Raw genomic sequence first — 25,992 nt, 5'->3', positions numbered from 1 at the left:
GTTTGGGTAGTACTGGGCAGAATAACTACTTAGGAATCCTAACCAGTAAATCATCTATCTCCCTTCCCCCTTCCCACCTCTCTCTCTCTATTTTTCCTGGTCTCACATCAAACCAGAATGGAGATGTGTTGCTGATTTAAGGAAAGTGTTAGATGAAAATGTACTTCCTTTTATTATATAGGGAGATATTTTTAAATGCATATAAATAAACATTTTTAATTTGCTAAAACGTTCAGACTTTATCGCTGCAGAGCATGTGTTTTGCTACACCAGCGAGTGGCGACTGTGAAAAATGAGGAATCAGACTGCTAGTCCATCTGGTATGATTCAGAGAAAGTGGCTCCAGAGCAGCCCCACTGGGACGGATTGCCCTCCAAAGCTGCCCTGTCCGAGGCCGGCTCTGCATCCCATTGGCTGGGCACCCCATCCACCCGGAGCCGGGCTGGTTTCCTTGGAGCTCCGCAGTCCTCCTGCCCCCCATCATAACCCGTTACACATGCATGCACACACACGTACCCTGGGCGGCAGGAGACCTCCCTTACTCCTCATGCTGGGCTGAGTCCTTCCCTCCAGCTGAGCCGCGGCCCTCTCTGCTCTGCCCACACCGACCCCTTGGCAGTCGTTGGGATTGGCTCCTCCACAGACTGAGGCTCTCGGCATGGCATTAGGGGTCTACAGGGGAAGTTGCATGCAAAAGATAGTGCTGATGTGCATGCTTCTGATTTGCTAGAGGCCATGACCAGGCCATGGGCCTTTGAGGACCAGGCCAAGCCATATCTGACATTTGTCTGGACCCCCGGTCTCCAGCACCTGCTCAGGGCCGGCCACCTGGGGGAGGGTGGCATAAAATTGCTATACGCAAAATAGAAGCAGTTGCGGCTATTCCTGACAGGAAGGCTGGAATACCTCTTAGCGCTGGGTCGGCTGCTGGGTCTGATGGGACATGAGGGGTCCCTTTCCTGAGCCATAACACCCCAGGCTCCAGTGGAACTCTCTGAGTGATAGGGAGCTCCCTACTCACCAGGCAGCCCATGACAATGCTTGGAAGTCGTTTGAGATCAAAGTTTCCTCTTTCCTGGAGCTCAGACACCAAATGACAGGCGATCACCAACCCACCTTGTGGGCCCCACCCAGCCCCCTGACCTCCCATGTCGGCAGCAGCTGCAGCTGACCCAGCCTGCCAGGCCTGGCCACTGACCTCCTGCTAGACAGAGGTTGGCCTGTGGCTGGGGACAGGCTTGTCCTGCCTCAGACCTCCCAGGCTGCCATCTGCCCTCAGCACTGGGGGGCGGGGGTGGGGTGGGGAATAAGGGTAGTTAGAACATTAGGCAGACCTGTAGGGATGCAACAGCCCTGTGAGCAGGTGGCCAAAACACAGCACCTACCCTGTGCTAAACACAATTCTGAGATAGGTTCAAGGATTTTATTTCCATTTGACAAATGAGGAGGCCGAGGCTCAAAGAAGCTAAGTGACTTGCCTGAAGTCTCAGAGCTGGGAGGCAGTAAACTGGAGGCCAGGCCGTCTGACACTGGAGCCTGGGGCCGAACATTGAGTCCCCCCAGCCCACAGCATCCCCATACTCCGGAGTGTGTGGTGTTCACTGGGGTGCTGGCAGGTGCTAGTAGGGGGCTCCTGGGTAGCAAAGCATGGAGAATGCTGGATTAAAGAAAATTCAAGGGGTTTCTTTGCTGTGGGACATGTCAGAGCCTTTGATGTGTTAATGTACCACTGGGACTCCCCCAGAAGGGTTGAGTCTGCAGGAATTCCCAAACTTACTGGACCTGAGTCACATTTCTTTTTGGTAAATGAACTCCTCAGTTTTACAGATGGGGAAATGAGGCCCAGAGAGGAGAAGCAGTTAAGCCGGGGTCACACAGCAAGTATTTGTGAAGATCAGAAAACCATATCCACTCTGCCAACCACCCTCCCACCAACCCTCTTCCTCTGCTCTTGGAACCATAGTCCTTTCCCTGGCACCACCTTTCTCCCATGCCGTAGATGCCCACCATCTGCGGGGAAGCTGCGGGGCCTCCCAGGCCACCAGCAGGAGGAGAGAGGGAAGTGCCTACTGCTCTTCAAGGGCTAGTGTGGGGCTGGAGCCACCTTGTGCTTTGTTGTCATGTGTCCCGGGAGCAAAGGGCAGACAGGCAGGCTACACACACTTTTTTATGGCTGGGCCACATCCCAGAACAGTAAACAGAGGGGCGGGCAGCTGGCACCAGAGCCTTCGAGAGAGCAAAGGCCCCAGGGGGCAGACTCCTGCCCACCTCTGGAAGGGAACTGAGAACAGTAGCTTTTCTCAGGAGTTTTAAAACATCATACTTCAAGTTCCTATTGTTCATATTCTTTTTTACCATTCCTCCTTTGTTGGCCTGACAGCACCTACTAGATCTTTAGGCCTCAATCCAAACATCACCTCCTCCAGGAAGCCTTCCAGACTTTCTGCCATAAGCTGGGAGCCCACTCTGGGCTCCCCGGATGCTCTGTTCCTTTGATGCCCAGAGCAGAGCTCCGACTGGGAACTTTTGTGGGCCAAGGACTGTGCATTCCCTGGGCTCGGCCATGCCTGGCACACGGGGGTGCCCAGTGAATATCAGCTGCTGAGTAAAAAATGTGAGATGAAAGTGCTTGAAAAATTCAAAAAACCGATATATTGAGTCTGATGAATCTGCTTACAAAATGGATTTACAGTTTTACGCAGTCTCATAGACTTACTCTAACAATGTCCTGTTTTGATCTTTCAAACACATTTTAAAGGTGACCTTGTTAGAGACCTACAGAGACTGGAGGGGACTATGCAATTGTTAGGGAAGGGTGTGGATGGTATATACTTCTTTAGCACTTTCCTTTAATGCTGGGTATAATGATTTTTATACTTTTTTTTTTTTGAAAAGAGAAAAAAAATTTATTCTTGAAGATGCATCCAAGAGATTCCACTCTATGTGCAACACTTGTCCAGCTGTGAGTTCTGCTTGGTCCGGAGAAAGTTCCCTGGGGACTCCCTGGGGCCTGGGCCCTAAGGGATAGCCTAGGGGTGTAGAAACTAGGCAGGTGGACCCCCCCACACCCCAGCCCCCTTTGCCTGTCCCCATCTGGAGGGCCCACTGAGAATGCTAGTGGGGGCATACGGCTCTGCAACCCAGAGGGGACGGTCATCAGAGCCTCTTGCTCTGTCCCAGTCTTGTGGGCTTTGTGCTTTGCATCCGGCCTAGAGAGGGGTCAGGGTAATTTGTGACGGGGACAGCTGGAGGTGAGGCTGCAGGAAGAGGCAGGTGGGAGCTGACCTCATCCCTTCCCCTCGGGTCATGGGCTGCAAGCATTCCGTCTTCTCTCGGCTCTAGCTCCTTTCTCCTGAGTCAGTCCAATCCCTCCAGTGGCCTCCCACCCTTGAACCCATCCATGGAGGGGGAGGTGGGGCCTGGGAACTTATCACAGCCCCTCACCTAGCCCTCTAGGGATCGAGACCGCCCCCCTGAGGCCTAGAACACAGGAGCTGGAAAGGTCCTTATCCCACAGGCTCCAGGCGTAGGTAGATGGGTCAAGGGGATGCAGGGCTGGGTGGGCAACTTGTCCAAGGTTACCCAAGGTCAGTGGCAGGGCTGGGACTCAGACCAGGCCTCCTAGGCCTTAACGGGAGCCACATGCCCAGCACCTGAGTCCCCAGGCACCCAGCCCACAAGGCTGGGCAGGGGGCTACGGCAGATACTCCTCCTTAACCGGCATTGGGGAGGAGGCTCCCAAGAGGCTGGCAGAGCTGGGACACAGGCCCCCCAGGGGCGGCCCAGCTGCGGTGGGGGTGACTTCGTGGGCTGCTGGTGGGGGTGGTGGGGGCTGCTGCTTCTTCTTGTTCACTTTGCGCTCCTTGGCCCGCCGGTTCTGGAACCAGATCTTCACCTGTGGTACGGGAGAGCAGAGATGGGCTAGCTGGTGGGGAGACCGAATGGCAGAGCACGAGGAAGACAGGAAGGACAGCTGGGCTCTTATTTCCCCATGGGGGGTTTGTGGCCTCCCTCCTGCACCACCACCCAGACTATTCATGGCCGCTGAACACATCCTCCCCCTCTAGGACCTGCTCCCCAACCCTAAAGACAGTATCTCTGTAACCTTCTCGGTCCCCATTTTGTAAGACCCCCTCCTCCAGGAAGACTTCCCTGTGCTCCCTGTAACTGCTCCCTCCTTAGGATTTAAACAGCAATCATCCTAGCTGCTATAGCCTATAGCGAATCAGATCCCCCTTCCGCCCTCTTGGGCATCAGGGATACTGGGTTTTGTTGCAGGTGGGAGGATTTGGCAGCAGCTCAGTTTCTGCTGAGTGCTGTGTGACCATGGTCAGGAAACCCAACCTCTCTGTTCTCCTCCCCGACCGAGTCTATAATCTGCCTGACACCCTGGAGGCCAGATTGCCAGTACTGCTCCTGCGGGGAAGGTGGGGGGACCCACACACCTGCCGCTCGGTGAGCCCCAGATTGGCAGCGAGCTCTGACTTCCGCCGGATGGTGATGTAACGGCTATAGTGGAACTCCTTTTCCAGCTCCAGGCGCTGGTGGTCGGTGTAGACCACGCGGTACTTGTCCTTGGTCCGGGTCTTCCCTGAGAAGCAGAGGGCCCAGGAGGGGAAGTGAGTGGGGCAGGGGGGGGGACCTGCAAAAGCTGAAGCAGGGCCCCAGGGAGGAAGCAATCCAGGGCCCCCCGAAAGGAGGACCCTGAGGTTGGGAGGGACGCACACTCAGTCCTGGGGGAGAACCATCATTCCCCTGGGGTCAGACTTGGAGACCCCCAACCTGAGAGGCAAGCACTGCTCTCATGCCCATTTGGGGAGACACGAGACTCAGAGAGGAGAAGCAATTTGCTCAGGGCTCCACAGCAAGCTGCTGGCGGAGTTGGGGTTTCAGCCCAGCTCCCCTGACCCAGAGCCCTCCTCTGATCCGCCAACTCCACCAATTTTCACCCAGCAGTTTCCAGATGTGGCTGTGCAACAGACACTTGGGGAGCACGTGAAAAACACAGTTTCCAGGGCATCCCTGACCCTATGAACCGGAAAGCCTCAGGGCTAGACTCGGCATCTTATTTTATTTTTTTTAGATTTTATTTATTTATTTTTTAAGTAATCTCTACGCCCAACATGGGGCTAGAACTCATGATCCTGAGATCAAGAGTCGCATGCTCCACTGACTGAGCCAGCCAGGCCCCCTTAAAATCTGCATTTTTAACAAGCTCTCCAGGTGGTTCTGATTCAGGATCCTGAGACCACAGGTGGTCACACCAGAGACAGAGAGGGACACCTCGCAGCCCAGGGCAGACTAAGACCAGTGACAAGTCAGCGGCTCCTCTCTCCAGCGCAGGAGAGTGGGGATGAGCCACCACAGGCAGAGGCGGAAGCTTGCTGCTCCGTCCTGGGGTGGGTTCTCTTCACTTCCTGTCAAATGCCTGGCGGCTGCTGGCCCAACAAAAAGCACTGCTCGCGGCCCTGAGGCCCCGAGGACCTGTCAGGTACCTCTGAAGACCCTAGCCCTGGACACCAAGCCCTAAGCTGGGGTTGCAGCAGTCTGCCCAGAGCCATCCACACCACCGCCTCTTCCCTGGGCACAGAGCAGTGATGCAGGCTCAGGCGACAAATATTTACTGAGCTGCCATGGGCCAAACACTGGGGTACACCAACGAGCAAAACTTAAAAAAGTCCCTACTCTCAATGAAATCAGGTTCTAGTGGAACCTAATCAAAATAATCAGAGATCAAAATAATTTGATATGTTAATGCTAAGTACTTGATAAGTATTCTTAAGAAGAAGAAGACAGGAAGAGAGGACTGGGAATTTGGGGAGGAGAGAGTATGCGATTTTAAATAGAGTAGTCCATGAAGGTCTTACCAAGAAGGGGAATTTAAGCAAAGATCTAAAGGAGGTGAGGGAAAGGGTCATGCAGATATCTGGGGAAGAGGGCTCAGGATGCAGGGAACAGCAAGTGCAAAGGTCCTGTGGTGGGAGCATGCCTGACATCTGATGTGTGGGGAACAGTGAGGAAGCTGGTGTAGCCAGAGTGCAGTGAGCAAGGACAGAGGTGCAGGTTGTCCAGGGCCTTACCAGCCACAGAAAGGACTCTGGGTTTTACTCTGTCTGTGATGGGAGCCATGGCAGGCTTCTGAGCCCAGGAGACACGAGGACTGATACTGGTTTTAATCTGCTTCTGGCTGCTGCCTGGAGGACAGACTGGCAAGAAAGGGGAAGCACAGATAGGCTTGCAATAACCCAGGAGAGAGAAGGCTGTGGCTTGGCTTCTCTACGGGGCTCGGCCTGGGGCCGGGAGCGGGATTTGAGGACTGACTGGGGTTAAAGTCAGGACTCTCTTTGGGACTGGGATCAGAGGTCTGTCTGGAGAGAATATTAAGAGTCGTGCTTGGCCTGGGCTGGTGCGGGGGCCTGACTAAACACCAGTTTCCTTCGCAAGAAGCTGAATACTCGGCTATAAATAGGAGGCACACGCAAGCACTTTCAGATCTACCCATGTCCACCAGGCCATGGCGAGTCTCGGAATAACCGTGGACCCTGTTCCACCTCACCCAGTTGCCCCCACACAGACTGGCCTTTACCTCCCAGGGTCACGGCTGTGGCTTTGCCTGTCCCTTGACACCCCTGTGCTAACCACCCACCCCTCTTCCAGCTCCCGCCCCACTACCAAGCCCACGCAGCTTGGCAGGACAGCCACTGGGCTCCCCAAGAGCCAAATGGTTTTGCAGAAAATGGGAGACAACAGATGTTTCTGGGCTTTTTTCCTTGGGTTTCCTGCCAGAGCAGCAGAACTGCACTGGACGCTTCCATAGCCACTGACCTCAGCCCACCACCCGATGGAGCACGGGACAGCCTCGGCCCTCGGCCAGGCCTGGCCCAGGAAAGGGACAAGGGAGTGGCTGCTGAGGCCTTGGCTCCAGATGGGCCCTTCCTTGGCCTAGAAAATTCAACGCCGACTCAAAAACAGTTCTGCCTAATGCGCCACTCCCGGAGCCCAGGAGAGCTCTGAATCTTCACTGGGCTAAAGCCGGAAGGGTTCAATTTAGTCTCCTCCCATTTTATAGATGAAGAGACTGAGGTTCGGGCAGGTAATACAGATGCTGGAGGTCCAAGTAAGAGAGGCCTTGTAAAACCTTCCAGTCCGACCTCCCCCACACAGTCAGGGTCACTGAAGCCCTGGGCAAGCGTGGACTTGCCCAAAGCCGTGTCACCTGATGGAGAGTTCCCACTCCCTACTCTTGGCACAACTCCTCACCCCATCAGGCTTGGGGTCCAGAGAGCCCCCCAAGAAGCCTCCTAAACCTTGGCAACAGAAGCTCAAACAGTAGACCACCTGTCTACTTGTACTTCTGGGAAGGGCGGGGCCGGATCATGGTAAGGGCAGTCCCCAGAGCTCTGGGCTGGGGCTAGATGGTCCACAGGCTGGGTGGGCCCTTGAAAATGCCCAGAATACTCACAGCCCGAAGTGGCGGGATAAGTCTCCTTTCCCACCCAAACAGCCTGAGACATTACAAGCAGCGCTTATGAAGCTTATTATGCCTTTTCCTCAGGCACCCAGCACTCACTCCCATCTTTTCTGATGAGCAAGTAGGGAGCCAGCACACCCATTTCCATAGATGGGGGAAATGGGGGCTCAGGAAGGTGCCCATCCTTGTTAAGGGCCATCCCGCCTGGTAGTGTTATCAACCCTGGGCTCAGGTGATCCAAACTGTAGCCTGACTCCTCCCAGATTTGAGGAGCACGGAATTAGACAGGGGACAGGGCTCTAGCTGCATAATTATTTTTCTCTGTTCTAGTGAAGCTGCCAGGGAAGACCCAGCCCACAGGGCCTGTCACCTTCTCTCTGGGCCCAGGAGATGGGCTGGGGGGCTCAGGAACCACTGGCCACTGGTGGAGCTCTCAAATCGCACCATTTGATTGCTACGAAAAAGCTCTGCCAAAGAACAAAACATTTGGTATCACACTGTGGTCCAGAAACCAAGAAATCCCATATGCTGTCCAGGGAGAAATAACTGCAACATCCTCCTCGGAGCCCAACTTGGTAACATCTAGCCTCATTTAATATACATGTACCCTCTGACCCATTAATCCCACTTCCCGGAATTGATCTCACAGAAAAATGCCCAAAGCCATAGCTGTTTGAAAAGACACAAGACTAGAAGCAACGTACGTCCACAAGTAGGGTACTTGTTAGGGGCGCCTGGGTGGCTCAGTCGGTTAAGCGTCTGCCTTCGGCTCAGGTCATGATCCCAGGGTTCTGGATCGAGCCCCGCATCAGGCTCCCTGCTCCGTGGGGAGTCTGCTTCTCCCTCTCCTTCTGCCCCTCCCCCAGTTCGGGCTCTCTCTCACTTGCTCTCTCTCTCTCTCTCTCAAAAAAATTAAATAAAATCTTAAAAAAAAAAGTAGGATACTTGTTAAATAAGAGATGGTACATCCATGGAGAGCAACATTATGCAGTCATTAAAAAGGAATTATAAAGCTCCCCATGTACTAATATGCAGCAATTTCTAAGATATATTGAGTTACAAAAAAAAAGCAAGACATAGAATGTTGTGAATTGTATGTTACTGTTTTTGTATAACAGTGGGACACACACACACACTCATACATGTGTGTGTACGTAGAGTTCTTTCTGAAAGAAAATACAAATTACTAACAAACCTCTGGAGAAGGAACTGGAAGCCGTGGGGTCACAGCTAAGTGACAGTCTTTGGGATAACCCTCCCTCCCTCCCTCCCTCCCTTCCTTCTCTTTCTCTTTCTCTCTCTCTCTCTTTTTTTACCATATGCAATGTGAATTTGTATTTTTCATTATTTTTTAAAAAGATTTTATTTATTTATTTGACACAGAGAGAGAGAGAGAGCACAAGCCGGGGTAGCTTCAGGCAGAGGCAGAGGGAGAAGCAGGCTCTCTGCTGAGCAAGGAGCCCGATGCAGGGCTAGATCCCAGGACCCTGGGATCATGACCCTAGGCAAAGGCAGACGCTTAACTGACTGAGCCACCCAGGCACCCCTGATTATTATTATTTTAAGACAGAGAGAGAATAGGCTCCAAGCTCAGCACGGAACCCGGAGTGGGGCTCGATCTTACGACCCTGAGATCATGACCTGAGCCGAAATCAAGAGTTGAATGTTTAACTGACTGAGCCACCCAGGTGCCCCTGAATTTGTATTTTTAATGACAGTCAGGAGCCCTGGGCTCTACTCTCAGCTCTGAGCCAGAACTGTCAACTGCCCCAAGCCACCCTCCCTTCCCCCTCCTGTGAGTACCTGTGCCACCAAGGGAGCCTAGGAGGGAGGGGACAAGGAGGTGCATGAGAGCAGCAGGCAGAGAGAGGGCCCCAGGATGAATGATTTACAGGCCCCTGGGATGCTGGGGCTGAGAGGGAAGTCCAGGCTCCTGCAACAGGTGTCTGATGGGGGCCGGCCGCTCCCAGCCACCTAATGAATAACCCTCTGGGCCAGATGCCAGTGCAAGGCGGTAGGGGGGTGGGAGGGGAGCCCCCTCCGGCTCTTCAGTGGTGAGCACAGCAGGGAAGACCCTTGGATAACTCACCCAAAGGACAGGCTTTCTCTTTGCTCTGGCTTTGGGATGCAAGTAATGGCCCATCCATATGCAGTAGGCTGCTGTGAAGATAGCCCATTCCCCATCTCCTAAAGCATGCACAGTGGAGGTCCTGGGAAGCTTTTCAAAAGCACAGATTCTAGACCAGAATTCAGATTCAGTGGGGCTAAAATGAGACTTGGGGATTTGCTACTTGAATAGCTATCAGCGGACTCTGACATGTGGTTGTTTGGGCAAACAGACCTCTGGGATTGGGCAGGACAGCTTCTCACTGGCTGGGTGATCTAGGACTGGTCACCTCATCTTTCTGAGCTTCATTCTCTGTATCTATAAAATGGGGATCACTATTATTCTAATAACGGCCAACCTGTCCATGTGGCATCTCTTGTATACATCTCTCAACAACCTATGTATACATCTTGTATACATCTCTCAACAACCTATGAAGCTGTGCAACTGTTATCCCCATTTTCAGATGAGCAGAGTGAGGCTTAGAGAGGTCCACACATCTGGCAGGTGGGATTTCAACTCAGGTCTGTCCAGCCTCAGAAACAGCACTAGAACCTATCACACAATGTGAGGTCTCCCGTAATTACTCCCAACCACCAGGTGCACAGGGGATCGCTTTAGAAAAATGGAAGACACCTAGCACAGCCCCTGGCACTTAGTAGGTGCACACGGATGGGTAGGTCTTACTCATCTCCAACATGGCGGGGCAGCCATGGGGCAGAAAGGCTGGGAAATGGATCTGGGCGATGGGTGATGTGTTGGATGAGACTGTTTATTTATAGGGTCCCTTCCAACTTGGAAACACGAAGCTCCCAATGTTTGTTGATTCTCTGGTTGTGTTTGTTATTTTTGCCGAAAGAATTCTAATTCTGATTTCCCTGTCTGAGAGCCTAGATACCAGGCCTGCCCAGCTGGAGGATAAGGGGCGGGAACTACGGCAGTGGCCTGCGGTGGGGCCGCCCCATCCAGCCTGGGCCAGGCGAGGACAGGGTTCAGCCTCTGCCCCCCAGGGTGGGGTAGGCGCTCCAAGAAAATTGCATGGCCTCTGCGGCAGCACTTCCTCTGCCCTCTTCCTGCTGGGTCTGTGGCCCTGGGGGGGTGACCGTGCCAGCTCTGGGCCCCCAGGCCTGGAACACCCATCCCGCCTCAACCCTCCATGCCCCCTCTCTGTGTGGTCTGGCCCCATCCTGACTGTGCATCACGATCACCCCCAACACACAAACATACGCGCAGTATGCACACAGGCACGCGTGTAAGCTTGTTAAAAATACCCCACCCCCGATCCACCGCATCCTGCTCTGCTGCCTTCTTTAACAGCCCTTGGGGTTTCTGAGCTGCTAGCTGAAGTCACTAGGTCTTGGTCCCAGTTCTGTGCCATCTGTGTGGTCTTGAAGAAGTCCCTTCTCCTCTCTGGGCCTCAGTTTCTCCTGTGCATCAGAAGAGGGGCAGCCCTGTGGGCCTGGAGATTCTGAAGTTCTGTGCAGCTCTGAGCCCTCCTCTCAGGCCTTGGACCCAGGTCTGACCAATCCTTAGCTGAAGGACTTGACAAGCGACTAACTTCTTGGGCTTCAGACGTAAAAGCAGTTTGTAAAGGGCAAAGAGCTAAGGAGATGTCAGGGAGAGCTGAGCTATTTGCAGAAGCAGATGTTAGAGGAGTCCCTTGGGAGAGGGAGGAATGCCGCCTGATAGGGAGCCGCAGGGCAAGGAACACCCTGGCCTGGGAGTGGGGAGATCTGGCCCGGCAACCAGCTGGACTGGCCATGTTCAGTTTGGGCTGGATTCCCCATCCCACCGGCAGGGGGTGGGACCTCTGCTTTGTGGGGCCGCCCTGACCTGGCCAGTTAGATGCTGAATGGAGGTCCCTTCCTGGACCAGGAGGCTGTCTACTGGGCCCTGACTGGGTCCTTGTTCCCGCTGAGTTGCCAGTCCCAGGCGGATCCATCACGGCTCCTCATTCAAGCCCTGGAGCAGGGGTGAGGCTAGCGTGGAGCTGGAGGTCTTGCAGCCTTAGGCAAGCTTCTCCTTCCCACTGCGCCCTTTCCTCCGGGGCCACCTGGGCCTTGTCCCCTGCCCCGTCTTCTCCATTTGGGCCCACGGTCTGGCTTGGCTGTGGGAGGCAGCAAAGAGAACAGAAACTGAAGGGGCAGGTAGACCTGTCTGTCCTACCCCAGCTTGGCCACAGGCCAGTGGTGTGAACCCAGGCAAGTCACCGCACCTCTTTGGGTCCCAGTGCATTCACCTCTCAACTGAGGACATGAACTCCTCCTCGATACACTGTAGTTGTAGAGATGAGGTGTGGGAACCTACTGGACAAGGCAATTATCAATAAAAGCTAGTCAATGATGAAGATGAAGATGACCAGAGAGACAGAAGAGGCCAGAGAGGCTCCTCGGTGCAGAATAAGGAGCCCATTGAGAACAGATTACCATTCTAGGAACTCTAGTCCTGCGTCCTCCCATATGACAACTATTAGTCACATGTGGTTACTTAAATTTAAATTAACTGAATAGAATTGAGAATTCAGCTCTTGAGTCATGCCAGCCATCTTTCAAGTGCTCGAGAGACACATGCTGCATACCGGACAGAACAGATATAGAGCATTTCCACCATCACAGAAAGTTCTACTGGACAACCCTGCTAGACCAAACTCCTGCCCTGGGCCAGATGCCCACAGCTGCATAGCATCCTAACCAGACTGCTTGTACTCTGCAAAGCAGCCTGGTCTCGCATCTACCACCCACTTGTATTTTTCCATAGGGGCACAAAAATAAATAAATAAATAAATAAATAAATAAAATAAGGAGCACCCTTGGCCCAGAACAGCCCTTCTAAGACTAGCAAACAGCAACTGTGTCCCTTCAAGTCTCTCCCCGGCCTGAACAGCTTGAGGCCTCTCTGAGCTGTTTCCTAGGGCGCATTCCAGCCTTGCCCTACCCGGTCATCGTCCTCCCGTCTGGAAGTCAAGTTTCCTCGGCCCAGGTCCCGAGGTCTCACATTCTGGGTGGGGTGCAGGGAGGGGCTTTGGACTCTAGCCCTCTCCTAGCTCACTGGGTGACCTTTGCAAATCTCCTCCCCTCAGTGCCTTGCTCCTGGTCTGCTTCGTGATGCCATCTAGCTCACCCAGTCCCACAATGGTGCCTGACACACAGTGAGTACCTGATGAATCCTTGTGGAACACATAACACAAACCTACTGCTTCCTGGCGGGGCCTTCATCTCAGTAAATGGCCACCACCCTCCGGATACTCAGGCCAAAAGCCTAGGTGGCACTTCTGGCTCCCACAGCCAATTCATCAGCTGGTCAGCTCAACCTCCAAAGGGCATCCTCCCAGAGCCTTAGTCAAAGCCACTAATCTAATGCAGAGGTGTGCAGTTCTGGGGTCGGAAATACCTGTGTTTGAGAAAATGCTGAGCATGTGCTGAGTACTCAGTAGATCAGGTTCATACCCTTATCACTGTGGTCGGTGCTCAGGACTTGTTAAATAGTTCATTCCCCTCTTTCATGGGGGGGGGGGGGCGCACAGTAAAAACAAACTAAGAAAATAATTACAAACCAGGATTAGTATGAAGGAAAGTAAGCCTAGAGCTGAGAACTAGATTAAGTGGCAGGGGCGGGGTTGGGGGGGCCTACTCTAATTAGCTTGGAGGAGGTCTCCTGGAGGAGGCAACATCTAAGTTGAAACCTGAAGGCTGAGGAGGTTTCTGTGTCACCAACGAGAGGGATGTTCCAGGAAGAGAGAACGGCATGTGCAAAGGCCCTACGGCCGAGAGCAGCAGAGGACCCTGTCTGCCTTGTCCTGCCCAGAATCCTCAGCCTGCCTGAATGAATGAATAAGAGAGGCATGTGGTCAGCCTGGAGAGACCAGCAGAGCTCTGAGCCCCGGGGTGAGGGGTTTGAATTGGATTTTAAGAGCAATGGGAAGTCACCGGAAGGTGTTGAGCTTGGAGCGTCAATCCTGGCTTTCACTAGCATCTGCTCACTCTCTGTGTTGATGCAGAGGAACCTATGCACCCCTACAAGCTTGGGGGTTAGCGTGGTGTGGGGAGGGTTCAACAGGTTAACTCATGTTGACTCCAGATGCAAACGTTGTTTCCAAACCCCAGGAGCTCCAGGACAGAAACTAGAGGGCCAGCCCATTAAGATAACTTCCTACTGACAAGCCAGACCCTGCTGCTAACAAAGCTGTTTTGGACCTTCACAATGATTCCCTAAGCTCTCAGCCGCAATATCTGCCAAAGCGGGGGGAAAAAAAACACCCAACCAAAAAAAGCCTTCTGCCACCTTCTAACTGGGTCATTCCCCTTCCCAGCTACATCTGAGAGACGAGGTGTCAAACGCAGCTTCTGCCTAGAGAACCAGTTTTAAACAGCCTGGCCCCTGCTGTGCCCCCTTCCCCCATCAGCTTCTCCTGGCTCTTCCCTCCCCCCCGACAACCTACCGGCCTCCTTTCCCCACCTGGGCTGGGACGCACATGGGGAGGGGTCGGGGGCTGCTGCGTGTGTTGCTTTATTTGACAGATGCTCCTTAGGCTGTAGAGTCTCGGTTTGATCCCCATGCTGTCGCATCCTAGCTGTGTGAGCTTGGGCAGGCACCTTACCCTCTCTGAGCCTCATTGACGTTATTTGTAAAATGAGGCTAATAATAGATCCTCACACCTCTTAGCGTTGTTTTGAAGCTTGAGTGAGAAAAGCCATGTGACGTTCTTGGCACATCGCCTGGCATGCGGTAAGGACTCAACCAATACCACAGTTACCAGCTTTATCATGAGCTCCTACTTGGCGCAAGTCCTGGTGAGAAGGATGGGGCTGACCACAACGAGTCCTTGAGGTAGATGGAAGCGATAAACAAGATAGTGGTGAGTGTTGTTAAAACCAGGGCCTAATATATAGTGCTTGGAGGAGAGGGAACCAAGGAGGGCTTTCTAGAGGAGGTCGCCTTGGGAAAGGGACAGCATTTGAGTTGGTGAAGATGTAGCAGGACAGGAAGGGTAATTTCGGTTGAGGGACCCAGACTGGAGAAGCAGGGAATGTGAGACATGTGTTTCCGTGCACCTGCTAAGGACTGGCAGAGACGGTCATAGGCACTGATGCACTTCGTACCTACTGTGTACCAAGCACAGGGGCTGGGCTTGATGGGCACTGTCGCTTCAAGGTGCAATCCTATTATTATCCTTAACGTTATACTGGAAGGAACTGAGGCTCAGAGAAATGATCCAAGTTAACTTGCCCGAGGCTGTGCAGCTTCTAACAGAAATGCAGTCCCAGGCCTGAGGCTCCCAAGCCCAGCCCTTAGCCATCCCCAGGAAGCACTGTTTTATCTGGACAAACTAGGGAGAGAGTGGCTTCAGTAGTGGTTGGAGCCAGTTCTCAAGATGGCTCTGAATGCCACAGACATGGGGCTGGATTTGACAGCAATGAAATGGCATGTAACACAATGCGAATTCCATAGCAGTGGGGAGCCATGGAATGCTCTTGAGCAGGAGATGCGCCTTGAAAAGGGAAATCTGGTAATGGTTGTGATGACAGCTGGGGCATCAGAGAGAGGCTGAAGGTGAGAGGCCAGGCTGGGGGCTGTGGCAATGGGCCAAGGGATACGGTCTGGAATGAGGGGGGAGGGGGCTCATCCTTCCCTGGGCCTCAGTTTCTCCATCTGAAAGCTGAAGGGGCTGGACCAAGACCTGAACCCTGCTGCAACAGACTCATCATCTCAGCAAACATCTCCCTTGTTGTATGGGACCTCAGCCTCCCCACAGGCCACTGACCTGGGAAGTACTGTTTATTCATGATGAACGGATGCTGAGCTTTTGACAGGATGACGTCTGACCCTCTTAATGAAAATGCTGCTATTTGTAGATGCAAATAGGGAAGATCACAAAATAGAACCCCCTGTAGTCCTTTCCTATCCTGGCCTCAGCCAAGTGATAGTAACCACTCAGAACTGTTAATATTTTGATGATGGAAAGGATCCCAACAGTCTCTCTCATCTTTCCGGTTCTCACTGTCCCTCCTTAGGATAAAACCCGGGTCGGAGGGGCGCCTGGGTGGCTCAGTCGGTTAAGCGTCTGCCTTCGGCTCAGGTCATGATCCCAGGGTCCTGGGATCAAGTCCTGCATCTGGCACCCTGCTCCATGGGGAGCCTGCTTCTCCCTCACCCTTTGCCTGCCACTTCCCCTGCTTGTGCTCTCTCTCTGTCAAATCAATCAATCAATCAATCAATCAATCAATCAAATCTTAAAAAACAAAAAAACAGTCCCAGTCCCAGCCTCAGGTACACCAACTCCTCAGCTGAGGATGGAGTACCGTCCCAGGAGGGAGACAGGAGCAACCAGGCTTCCACCCCTGGCATGAGCTTGCTCAGCTCAACGGCCATGGGTCCCATCCCTAGGGCTGGGGCCGCAGAAACCTGTCAAAGCCAAGATCTCATCTCTTCCCTCTTCTCTTGGTTGTCTTACTGTTGCTCACACTTGTCCTGTTCATTCATTCAACAAAATGTATTGAGCCCCTACTAAATGTCATGCACTATGATGGTGCCTGGAAGGTAGTGATGGGTCAAATGGATGTGGCTCTGGACCTCATGGGTGTTCCTTTGGTCGGTGGGGAAATAGAGAACACACAAACACACAGATAAGTGAGTAAATTGAAATCAGGGGTGGTGGTGCTCTGAAGGAAACATGGTGAAGGTTATCGATGTGTATAGGGAGAGCCTTCCTTGGGAAATCATGGAGGACCTCTCTGAGGAGATGACCATTAAGCTAAGACCTGAAGGGTGAGAAGGAGCTAGGCCTGCAAAGAGTTAGGGCACAGGAGTTTCCAGGAAGAGGGAACGGCGGCTGGTAAGAAGACCTGGTACCACAAGACCAGGTGGCCAGCAACATTTGCTGTGGGGGAGGGGGCGCGGGTTGGGTGTTGGCATGTATTGACCTTCCTTTTGCCATCCTAGACAACAGCATAACACAGACACCATCCTACAGACCCTGGATCTTCATTGCCCAGAAGGAGAAACTGAGGCCAAAGAGGGGGCACAACCTGGCCTCTCTCTCAGGGAGGGTCTGTAACTCCATCCTGATTCTGCCAATTCTGCCCCATCTCAGGAGCACCCAGTAGGAGTCAGATGCCCCTGGGCAGACAGGCAGCAGCTTCTAGCTTCTAGAAAGCTGACGACCCTACGTCCTCAGCAGAATGGGCCAAACCTGGCTTCTGGGGCAGCCACTTTCCTTGGGAACCTGCATACTTCCCTGGGCTCTCTAATTCTACTTTGTGGGAATAAAGGGGGAAGGTGGTTTTTGCCTCTGGGCAGACTTACTGCTAGGCCCCCATCTGCCTGGGGACAACACTTTCCAAATGACTTTTGAGACCAGAGGCTGAGCCGAGTTCGCACGCAGCTCTTGTACCCAGATAGAAAAAGTGATTTGCCTGACATCACACAGCCTGAAAGCTCCCCCACGCCTCCCACCAGTCCTCTGACCCCCACTGGCACACTCTCTCCAGGTCCTTGCTCCTGAGGAACTCCTCCTCCAACTGGGACGCCCCCATCTCCAAAGTTGCCTGATAGCAGTCACAACAACTGGAATAGAGGGGCAGGAAAAGCAGGCTTCCCTTCCAGCGAACAGACACAAAACCGGGGAGTCAGTGGCCACAGACACCTTCTCTCATTTAATCTCATGCAGGGTTCTCAACCAGCGTTAACGGAGAAGTCTTTCGGGAGCTTCTAGAACCCCTCAAATTGTCTGCAGAATTAGACAACACTTTTTTTCTAGGGAGAAGATTTGTATTTTCCACCAGATTTTTCAAAAGGGTCCTTTTATAACTTAAACAAAGGTACAAGACCCTTCCCTATCATGTCACAGATGGTAAAACTGAGACCCAGAAAAGATGACTAATTTAAGAGTAGCTATCGTTGAGAGGATAAGAACACAGGCTTGATGGTCAATCTGCCAGGGTTCAAGTCCCAGCACCTCCCTCCCCATTTACTGGTCTTATGGCCTCGTGCAAGGATTTAACCTCTCTAGGCCATAGATTTTTCACATTAAAAATGGGTATGTTAATAGTACCTATGACAATGTTGTGAGAATTAACAGCAGGGCCTGGTCCATTAGTAAGTGGTCCATAAGCGTTAGCTATTCTTATTTAGCCAAGGTCACACAAATGAGAGGCTTCTGGAGGTAGATAGGAGCTTCCGTGTCCCTGGGACTCCCAAGAAGGGGCTACGATTATAGCCAGACCTCCCCAGCATCTGCCCCAGGACTGAGGAGTGTGTGTGGGGACATGGGGGTGAAGAGAGAGAGGAGGTGGGGGAAGTCCCAGGCTCCCTCCCAGCTGGGGGAAGTGGGGGAGGGGACGGACATCAAAGGGTGGGCAGGCCGACTTCCCGCCCCTAAAGCCAGGTGGCCTTTGTCAGGACAGGCCGGACACAGTCGGGACAATGGGGTATCGTGTTCACTTTCCGGCCAACAGGAGTCACTACCGAGCTAAGACCCAGTCTGTTACATGACAAAGGGGGGACCTATAAAGGAGGTCAGGCCGCCCCTCATTAAAGCTGGCCCTTTGTCCTGCCCCCTCCTCTGCCTTTGAAGAGGGTGGATCAGAGAGGCCTGCCTGGGGGCAGGAGGTTCACAGTCTCAGGAGCCAAACAGTAGCCACCTTCCCAACTGCTCCTGCCTGCCCCTCCCCCAGGGTCAAGAGTTCAGGGAGGGCCCTGGGATGGTAAGGTAGGACCCCCCACACCAGTGTAACCACAGAGGGCTCTTTTTTAGTCCAAAGGATAGGAGCCACCAGTCTCTTCACTGTACCGAGCCGGGGCCCGAGGCCTGGAAAGGAAAGTGGCCCGCCTGTGCGCACACAAGCAGTGCCTCGCCCCTTCTGGGGTCCGTTTGCAGCTTCCTCCTGGGGCTGGGATTCGGCTGGAAGCCCCGGATGACGCCCCGGGCTAGTGTTGCTAAAGAGCCCTGGGATAAGTCTGGGAGCTGCGTTCTAGCTCCGGCCCGGCCCGGCGACCACGGGCGCGTTTCTTCACGTCTCGGGGTCTCCGTTCCCGGGTCTATACGGAAAGACAGGCTGTGCTTACCAAGGCCCGGCAGTCTGGGATTCAGAAGGGGGAGGCTGAGAGAACAGCACTCCAGGACCAGAGTGGTCAGGGAGGCCCGAGCGGGGAACCCGCTGGGGGAGCCGGGGCAGGGGTCAGACAGGGGGCGGCTGGCCTCGCCCTAGCACCTGCCGGTGCCCAGGGGAACCGTCCGGAGGCGCAGGGCGAGGGAGGGTCCTTACCGCTGCCACCGCCGCCTCCAGCCGCCACGCTGCGCCGCATCCACTCGTAGGGCGTCCGCCTTTGCGCTCCGGGCGAGCACGGTGCGCCCGGGCCGCCGAGGGGCTGCGCCAGGAGGCTGGGGCCAGGCCCAGGGGGCGCGGGCACCGGGCTAAAGTCCGGAGGGGGCCCGAATGCCAGCGGGGCTGGGCTGGCGGCAGGGGCCGCGGGGCCTGGGCCATAGGCGGCGGCCCAGTCGTCCTTGGGCGCAGAGAAGGGCGCGCTCCAGGCCGCAGAGGGTGCGGGGGCAGGCTCCACGTGAGAGTAGCCAGTGAAGTCGGGGTACTGCGGGGGCCCCGGGGGCGCAGGCGGGGGACCGTAGGCTTGCGGGCCCAGGCCGAGGCTCGCGGGCCTGGCGGAGCCGGGGTAGACCGGAGAATCCTTGTCCAGCACATAGCCCACGTACATGGTGGCCGCGGGGGCCCGCGCGCATGCTGGGCCCTGGAGCCGCCGCTGCGGGCCGCCCCGACGAGCAGACTGCTCACCTGAACTCGCGGGCCCGGCCGCCGCGCCCGCCCCACCCAGGCCTTTTATAGCTCCGGGCGCCCGCGGCCCCAGCCCGGGCGGGTTTGCATTTCAAAGCGGGGGGGAGCCTCAGGGCCGCGAATCAAAGGGGGAAACCCGTCGGGGGCGGGGGGTTCAAAAGGAGACAAATTGCCGCCCCAAGCGGGAGGCGGACGGGCCGGGGCCTGGAAGGGGGTGGGGGCGCGGAGGGCGCGTCCCGGGCCAGCGACCGAGGTATCGCTAGGTGTGGGAGTCTCCTGCGGGGCCGACGGCCTAGCGGCACGAACACTTCGTCCTCCCCGGGCCCCGCCGCGTGGACCGCCCGTGACCCCGTTTTACAGGTGGAAAAAAGGGATCCGAGGGACGGGCGGGGGGACCCCAGGCCGGCGTCCCACAGCCACGGCGGCCCTGTGTTGCACTCGGCAGTGATCAACTTGAGGTGAGGGGGCAACCCGACTTCAAACAGGGTTCCCCCTGTAAGGTAGCGAGTCCTTAATCTTTGGGGGGGGGAGGGGTCACGACCCCTCTGAGCCTCCAATGAAAGCTTTGGATGTTTTTCCCGGGAAAATGCACATATGCACATACACGAGTCTGCATACAACTGGGGCGTTTTCCTGAGTTGACTTTCCAGAGAAAGCTCTTAAAGAGGTAGGGTAGGGGCATCTTTGCAGGACCTTCTAGGGAATTTTTCACAATTCTCTTGACGAATCCTTTTAGCCTCTCCCCCCCCCCCCCCCCGCCCTTTATTTTAATGAGAAGTTTCAAACATACACAAAAGTGGAGCCTGTAGTGAACCACCCATACCCATCACCCTGCTCCAACCATTAGCAAGGTTTTGTAAGTTATTGCATCCCCTCCCCTCCCTTTTTGCTGAAGTATTTTAAAGATTTTATTTATTTATTTGACAGAGACAGAGATAGCGAGAGCAGGAACACAAGCAGCGGGAGTGGGAGAGGGAGAAGCAGGCTTCCCGCTGAGCAGGGAGCCCGATGTGCGGCTCGATCCCAGGACCCTGGGATCATGACCTGAGCTGACGGCAGACGCTTAATGACTGAGCCACCCAGGCGCCCATTGCTGAAGTATTTTAAAACAAATCTCCAACATCATGTCATTTTACCCCTACATACTTCAGCATGCATCTCTAAAACACATGGACAGGGCGCCTGGGTGGCTCAGTTGGTTAAGCGACTGCCTTCGGCTTAGGTCATGGTCCTGGAGTCCCCGGATCGAGTCCCGCATCGGGCTCCCTGCTCGGCAGGGAGTCTGCTTCTCTCTCTGACCCTCCCACCTCTCATGTGCTCTCTCTCATTCTGTCTCTCAAATAAATAAATAAAATCTTAAAAAAAAAAATTAAAACACATGGACACTTTCTTACATAATATGCCATTAACACATCTGACAAAATTAACACAAATTCTTGAGTATTATCTAACACTCAATTCGTATGCAAAATACTCCAGTTGATTCAAACGTGTCTTTTTAACAGTTGGTTTGTGTGAATCAGGATCTAAAAGCCCTGATTCATTTATTATAGCTGGGGCCCACTGGTATTTTAAATGCATTTTGCATCCCCTTGTCCTATTAAAGACTGGTAAACATTTCATAGCTACCCAAGGGGGAGTGCCTAAAACAGGTGAGGAGCTGGGAGTGGGTAGCAAGGTTGAGAGATTTGGGGAAGAATTCATGAAGGACAGGCTCTGGGTCAGGAAGCCTTGGAGCAATGGGTTTCCTTTCCCCAGTGGGGGTTCAGTGCCCACAAGCTGCACAGAGGCCCCCCCATGATGTTTGATCCTCCAACATTTCCTGGGGACACCCTAATTGTGCAGAGACATGTATTATCTATTCAACCTGTCCCTCCCTTGGGTAGGACATTTCAAGACTAAACAGATGTGTCAGGATCTGGATACAATTTACAGGGTCTAGTGCAAAATGACAGGGTGAGGTCCCTTGTTCAAATATCATTAAGAATTTCAAGATGGTGACAGGAGAGAATTCAACCATGCAGGGGGCCCTTCTAAACACTGGCCCTGTGTGACTGTACAGCCCCCCCACCCCGAAGAATCTGGCCCTGGCCAGAATCTTGCACTTTTGGGGTTCTGATGGTATGGTACTCTAACAGAATAAGGGGCAGTAAAGACAGGGCTCCCCTTCCTGCTCAGAGGAACCCTTTCCATTGTACAAGTGGAAGCACTGAGGCCCAGAAAAGAAATGGGGTGGGGGGGGCTCCCTGGGCTGTTACTGACATGGAGGCGCACAGGGCTGCCTCTGCAGGAAAGGCTCCCTTTCCCACGTTAGGAAGGGGACGTGTTGGTGAAATTTGCTCAGAAGTCATCTGGAGTGAGGGCTCCGCACAGGATCGACCTTTGCAAGGGGTCAGTAAAAGATTGCAAGTATACAGAGAAGGGAGAAGAGGCCCAAGAGGACTGGGTTTTCTCTCTGAGTTGACGAATTGCTCTGACAAGGAAGAGAAAATCTGGAGTGGGGCTTGAAGGACTGAGTTTGGGGAGGGGTGCAGGGAAGACCTGGGACCTGAGAGAGAAAGCTGTAGGCGCAGACATAGATTTCAACCCCTCTGTAATAAAGTGCTCTCTAAAAGGCCATCCATCACGAAATGAGCTGTCAGAAGATAGAGAGTGAGCTCATTATCACAGGAGGTATGCAAGTGACTGCTGGAGGGCTCTGATCAGGGATGCTGCAGAAAGTGTGCCTATCCTGGCCGGGGGGGGTTTGGGGGAGAAGGTTGGTGCTTTCTAGGTGCCCTCTAAAAGCACAGAGGTTGGGATTAAGTATAGGAATTCATTTGTTCTTGTGTTCATTCATTTCACACATGTATTAACACTCCTCCTTTGTGTTGACATTGTGTTTGGTAGTAGGTGAGGCCCTGCCCTTGGCGTTTTCACAGTCTGGGGGTGGGGGGTGGGCGGGGAAGAAGCATGCATGAATCAAATAATCACAAACAAAGGTAAAATGACATCTTGGTAAGGGTCCCAAGAATTGGGACATTTGACCCAAAGGCAGGAGACATGGAAGTCTTGCAAGAGGAAATGACATAGGAGTCAAGGTCCTGGGAACAGGGAAGGGCATTGCGGGCAGAGGGACAGTGTGAACAGAGGTGTTGAGGCCCAAGGGGACACATGGTCCTTAGAACCGGACCTGGAGCTCAGTGATGGGAGGCAGGAGATGCGTCTGATGAGAGCAGGGCAAGGCCAGGGGGCACAACTGAGGCCAGGGGGGGACAGGCCTGACGAGAGGTGTGGGAAGACTTCCTTGAGGGCTTTGGGGGGTGGAGTTAGGAGTGGAACGATGGCTGTGGTTGGCATGTGGAGAATGAGTCAGAGGACAGGAGGAGAGCTGGAGAGCCGCGGGGAAGCTGTGCAGGGGTCCAGGAATGATAGAAGATGGTGTCCAACATTGGGTGGTGGCTGGGAGCTGGGAGCCTTTCAGGCAAAGTGGGGACGATTTCCCTGATCAGGGAGAGCCCAGGAGCCCTGAGGCCTGGGGAAGCCGTGGCAGCTACTCCCTGAAACCCTAGTGTTGTCCTCCCCCAGGGTAGAGGCTCCACAGACACATGCTGGGGCAAACCTCTTTTTCCACCCTGCCCTGGGCCTGCTCTTTCTTGAGCCCTGCTGTTGGGATGGCTGGGGCGAACTGGCCCTGTTTGCTGGATGAGGAAGCGCAGAGAGGTCCGGGTATCTAGGCAAGGTCCCAGAGGCACAGCGCTGGGCACGGAAGCTGGGTCTCCTGACCCCACTGGCCTTTCTCACTGCCTAACCGGAGTGCCCAAGAGGTCCTCAACTCAGCCCTGCCAAGCCTCCAAACCCACCCCTGGTCCACCTAGGGTAGGAGAGCAGGGACAATAGACTTCAAAGCATCCTGATCATGGAAGACCCTTGCAGAGCCAAACTACTCATTTTACAGATAGGGCAACTGAGGCCTAGAAGCCTAAAGAGAGAAGGGATTTTTGCCAAGTTCGCACAACAGGACAGTGCTGCAGTGGAAATAGACCCAGGTCTTCTGACTGCCAGCTCAGTACCCCCTCATCCCATCTTTCTGAGAATGCAGGGTTTGGCCCTCCACCTCGTGCCTGAGCAACAATAATGACAATAGTACCACTATCTAGTGAGCATTCACTACGTACCAGGCGTGGTGTCAAGTCATTTGCGTGTATTATTTCCCATAGTGTGGGGTAGGGTCCTGGTAACCCCATCTGGCAGACGAAGCAGCTGGAGCGCAGAGAAGTGAAGTCACCCACCTGCGGCCACATAGCAGGTGAGTGGCCTATCTGGAAGTTTTTCTTTCCTCTCCAGCCAAGCCAGCTTGGGAAGATAGTGCACCGTGTATGTCTCTCTCCTAAACCTGGGGTTTGCTTATATAAATATCTGCTTCCTCTTCCTCCTCTGGCTCATGCAAAAGAGCCTCAGCTCTCCCCTTATCCTCACCTTCAGATAGATGCCCCCCGCCAACCAGAGATCCAAGACAGCCCTGATAGGACACCCCGGCTTTCCCCTCCCGAGGACACTGTAACTTTGTTCAAAAGTCCCAGGCTGGGCATCTGGAATGGCAGGTCCTGCCCCACCTCAGCCTTGGACTTGCCATGTGACCTTGAGCACTTGCCCCCCTGGGTCTCAGTGTCCCCGTATGCCCACTGGGGACCAGTCGCCTCAGACAGTGGTCCAGGATGGGACTGTGACTGTGTGTGTGGAGAAGCCCCCGTCCACGTCACAGCCTCTTCCTCTGACAGCCCCTTATCTCTGGGAGCGGCTGTTTACTGGACCCCTCCTTCGCTCTGGCTCCCCCGGTGGCCCCTCTTCCCTCTGGCTGCTCTCACATACCCAGCCACGGGCTCCTGGGGTGGGGCGCAGAGACATGGCCTCATAAAGATCTTGGTGATAACTTGGTTTTTAAACAGGTTTATGGCCCTGGAAGAGGAAAGGTTCTGGGCTGAGCTTTCTGTTGGAAATGGTTTGCTTAAGAGAAGCTGGTGGGCTAACTTTCAGCCTACCCGGACCGCAGCCCAAGGGCTTTGACTCACTCTGTGACCTGGGGCCAGGAACTCTCCCTGGCTGAGCAGTTTCTGAGGTGCAAGCGGGGATGGTAATTCCTGCCCTGCCCACCTCCAGGGGGCAGATGTGAGGCTCTCGGGTGGGTGCCGGGCTCCTGCGGGGTGTGTTTTCCTGCTGGACCCCTCCAGCACCTTTCCTCTCGTCCTCCAGAGGCTGGGGCGTCACCTGCTGGCACTGCAGGGTACTGCTGGAAGGCTCTCTGGCTGCTGTCAGTCGGGACCCCTGGACCGACTCGCTGGCTCTCCTCCCGCTCCCTGTGGGGCAGGCAGTCCCCCAGTATACAGCCACTTAGGGTGCAGAAGGGATGCTAGAACAAAGGCCTAGGGGCAGAGTGGCCTCACCCGAAGGAGCACTGCGTCTGACCCATTGTTCAGAGGAGATACAGCTGAGCCAGGGAAGGAAAGGAAGGTCATTGCATGAGTCAGTGGTCTAGCACAGACTGGGGCCCAGAAGTCCCAACACCCTGTCCAGTGCATTCCTGCAGCCTCTCGGAAGGACATAGTGCTGTGGGGAGGGCAGTCAGTCCAAGGTCGACTACGATAGCCTCCATACTAGTCTCCTGCCTCACCTCTGTTAGCCCATCCTCTGCAGTGCACCACAGAGACCTGATCTTATCAGTCACTGTTTTAAGATTGGGCATGGGCCTTCCTGACCTTCAGGCCTACAAGGCCCTGAGGCCTGGCCCCTGGCTTCCTCTCCAACCTAGACCCCCTCCCCCTCATGTCCCCTCTCTGCGCCTCACCATTCTTTTCTTTCTGCTCAAACACACCAAGCTCTTTTTGGCCTCCAGGTTTTTGCATATGCTGTTCCCTCTGCCTAGAACACTGTTCCCACCTTTGAGTTGTGTGTGGCCTCAGGTTTCTGTTGAAATATTTCTTCCACAGAGAAGCCTTCATCTGTCTAAACAAGAGCCCCCACCTGCCCTACCATTATTCTTCATCTCTTCACACTAATCACAATTTGATATTATTAATTTGTGCTTTCCTTGGTGTTCACTTGTGAGCTCTTTAAGGGTGGGGTACATAGTAGGTGCTCAATTAATTTCCATTGCATGGATAAATGGTAAGAGGGACAGCATGGCCTGCAAGTCAGAGGCCCCATTCCAGACTTGCTGTGTGCCTTCATGTAGGTTTGGGCCTTCTCTGGGACACAGCGTGTCCAGTGGTGGGGATATATGGGGCCTCTGAGGACCCTGCTGTTCTGAGGATCCCTGAGCCATCTGTGCATACCAGGGCATACCCTTGATTCTGGGGTACCAACCCTGAGGTCAGTGGGAGGCTGGGAGAGGCCAAGGCAGGCAGGGTCTCAAAGCCCTATCTCCTGGGACCCTGGTAGGCTTTGTTGGCTATAGTTTGGCCTAGTAAGAGCAGTCCTAGAAATCTAGGGCAGGAATGTGGCCCAAAGTCTCCTCTTGGTTCTTCTGCACCACCGGACAGCCACCATGCTGAGTGTCCAGGAGGGGAAAGGGCAGTTCCCACAGTGTGCCTATTCCAGCTCCTTAGCTGCAGGCACAAGGATCCACCTGCTCAGGGTGTGCAGGGTGGAAG

The 25,992-nt window shown here is 54.2% G+C and overlaps 1 protein-coding gene across 1 annotated transcript; it reads right to left on the bottom strand.

Annotated features, from left to right (window-relative positions):
* Nucleotides 1-3,694: 3,694 nt before the first annotated feature.
* On the bottom strand, nucleotides 3,695-19,286 carry LOC118006653 (homeobox protein CDX-1). The gene is made up of 3 exons (XM_034999368.1): nucleotides 18,842-19,286; nucleotides 4,446-4,591; nucleotides 3,695-3,895 (listed from the first exon to the last, which is right to left on the bottom strand). Exons 1-3 carry the CDS (start codon nucleotides 19,284-19,286, stop codon nucleotides 3,695-3,697), a joined length of 792 nt encoding a protein of 263 aa, XP_034855259.1.
* Nucleotides 19,287-25,992: the final 6,706 nt, after the last annotated feature.

Source organism: Mirounga leonina, unplaced genomic scaffold, assembly GCF_011800145.1.
Source record: "Mirounga leonina isolate KUSES-001 unplaced genomic scaffold, KU_Mleo_1.0 Mir_98, whole genome shotgun sequence".
Classification (NCBI taxonomy): Eukaryota; Metazoa; Chordata; class Mammalia; order Carnivora; family Phocidae; genus Mirounga; species Mirounga leonina.
Note: the sequence above shows the minus strand (reverse complement) of the source record. Positions and strands in the feature narration are given on the sequence as shown.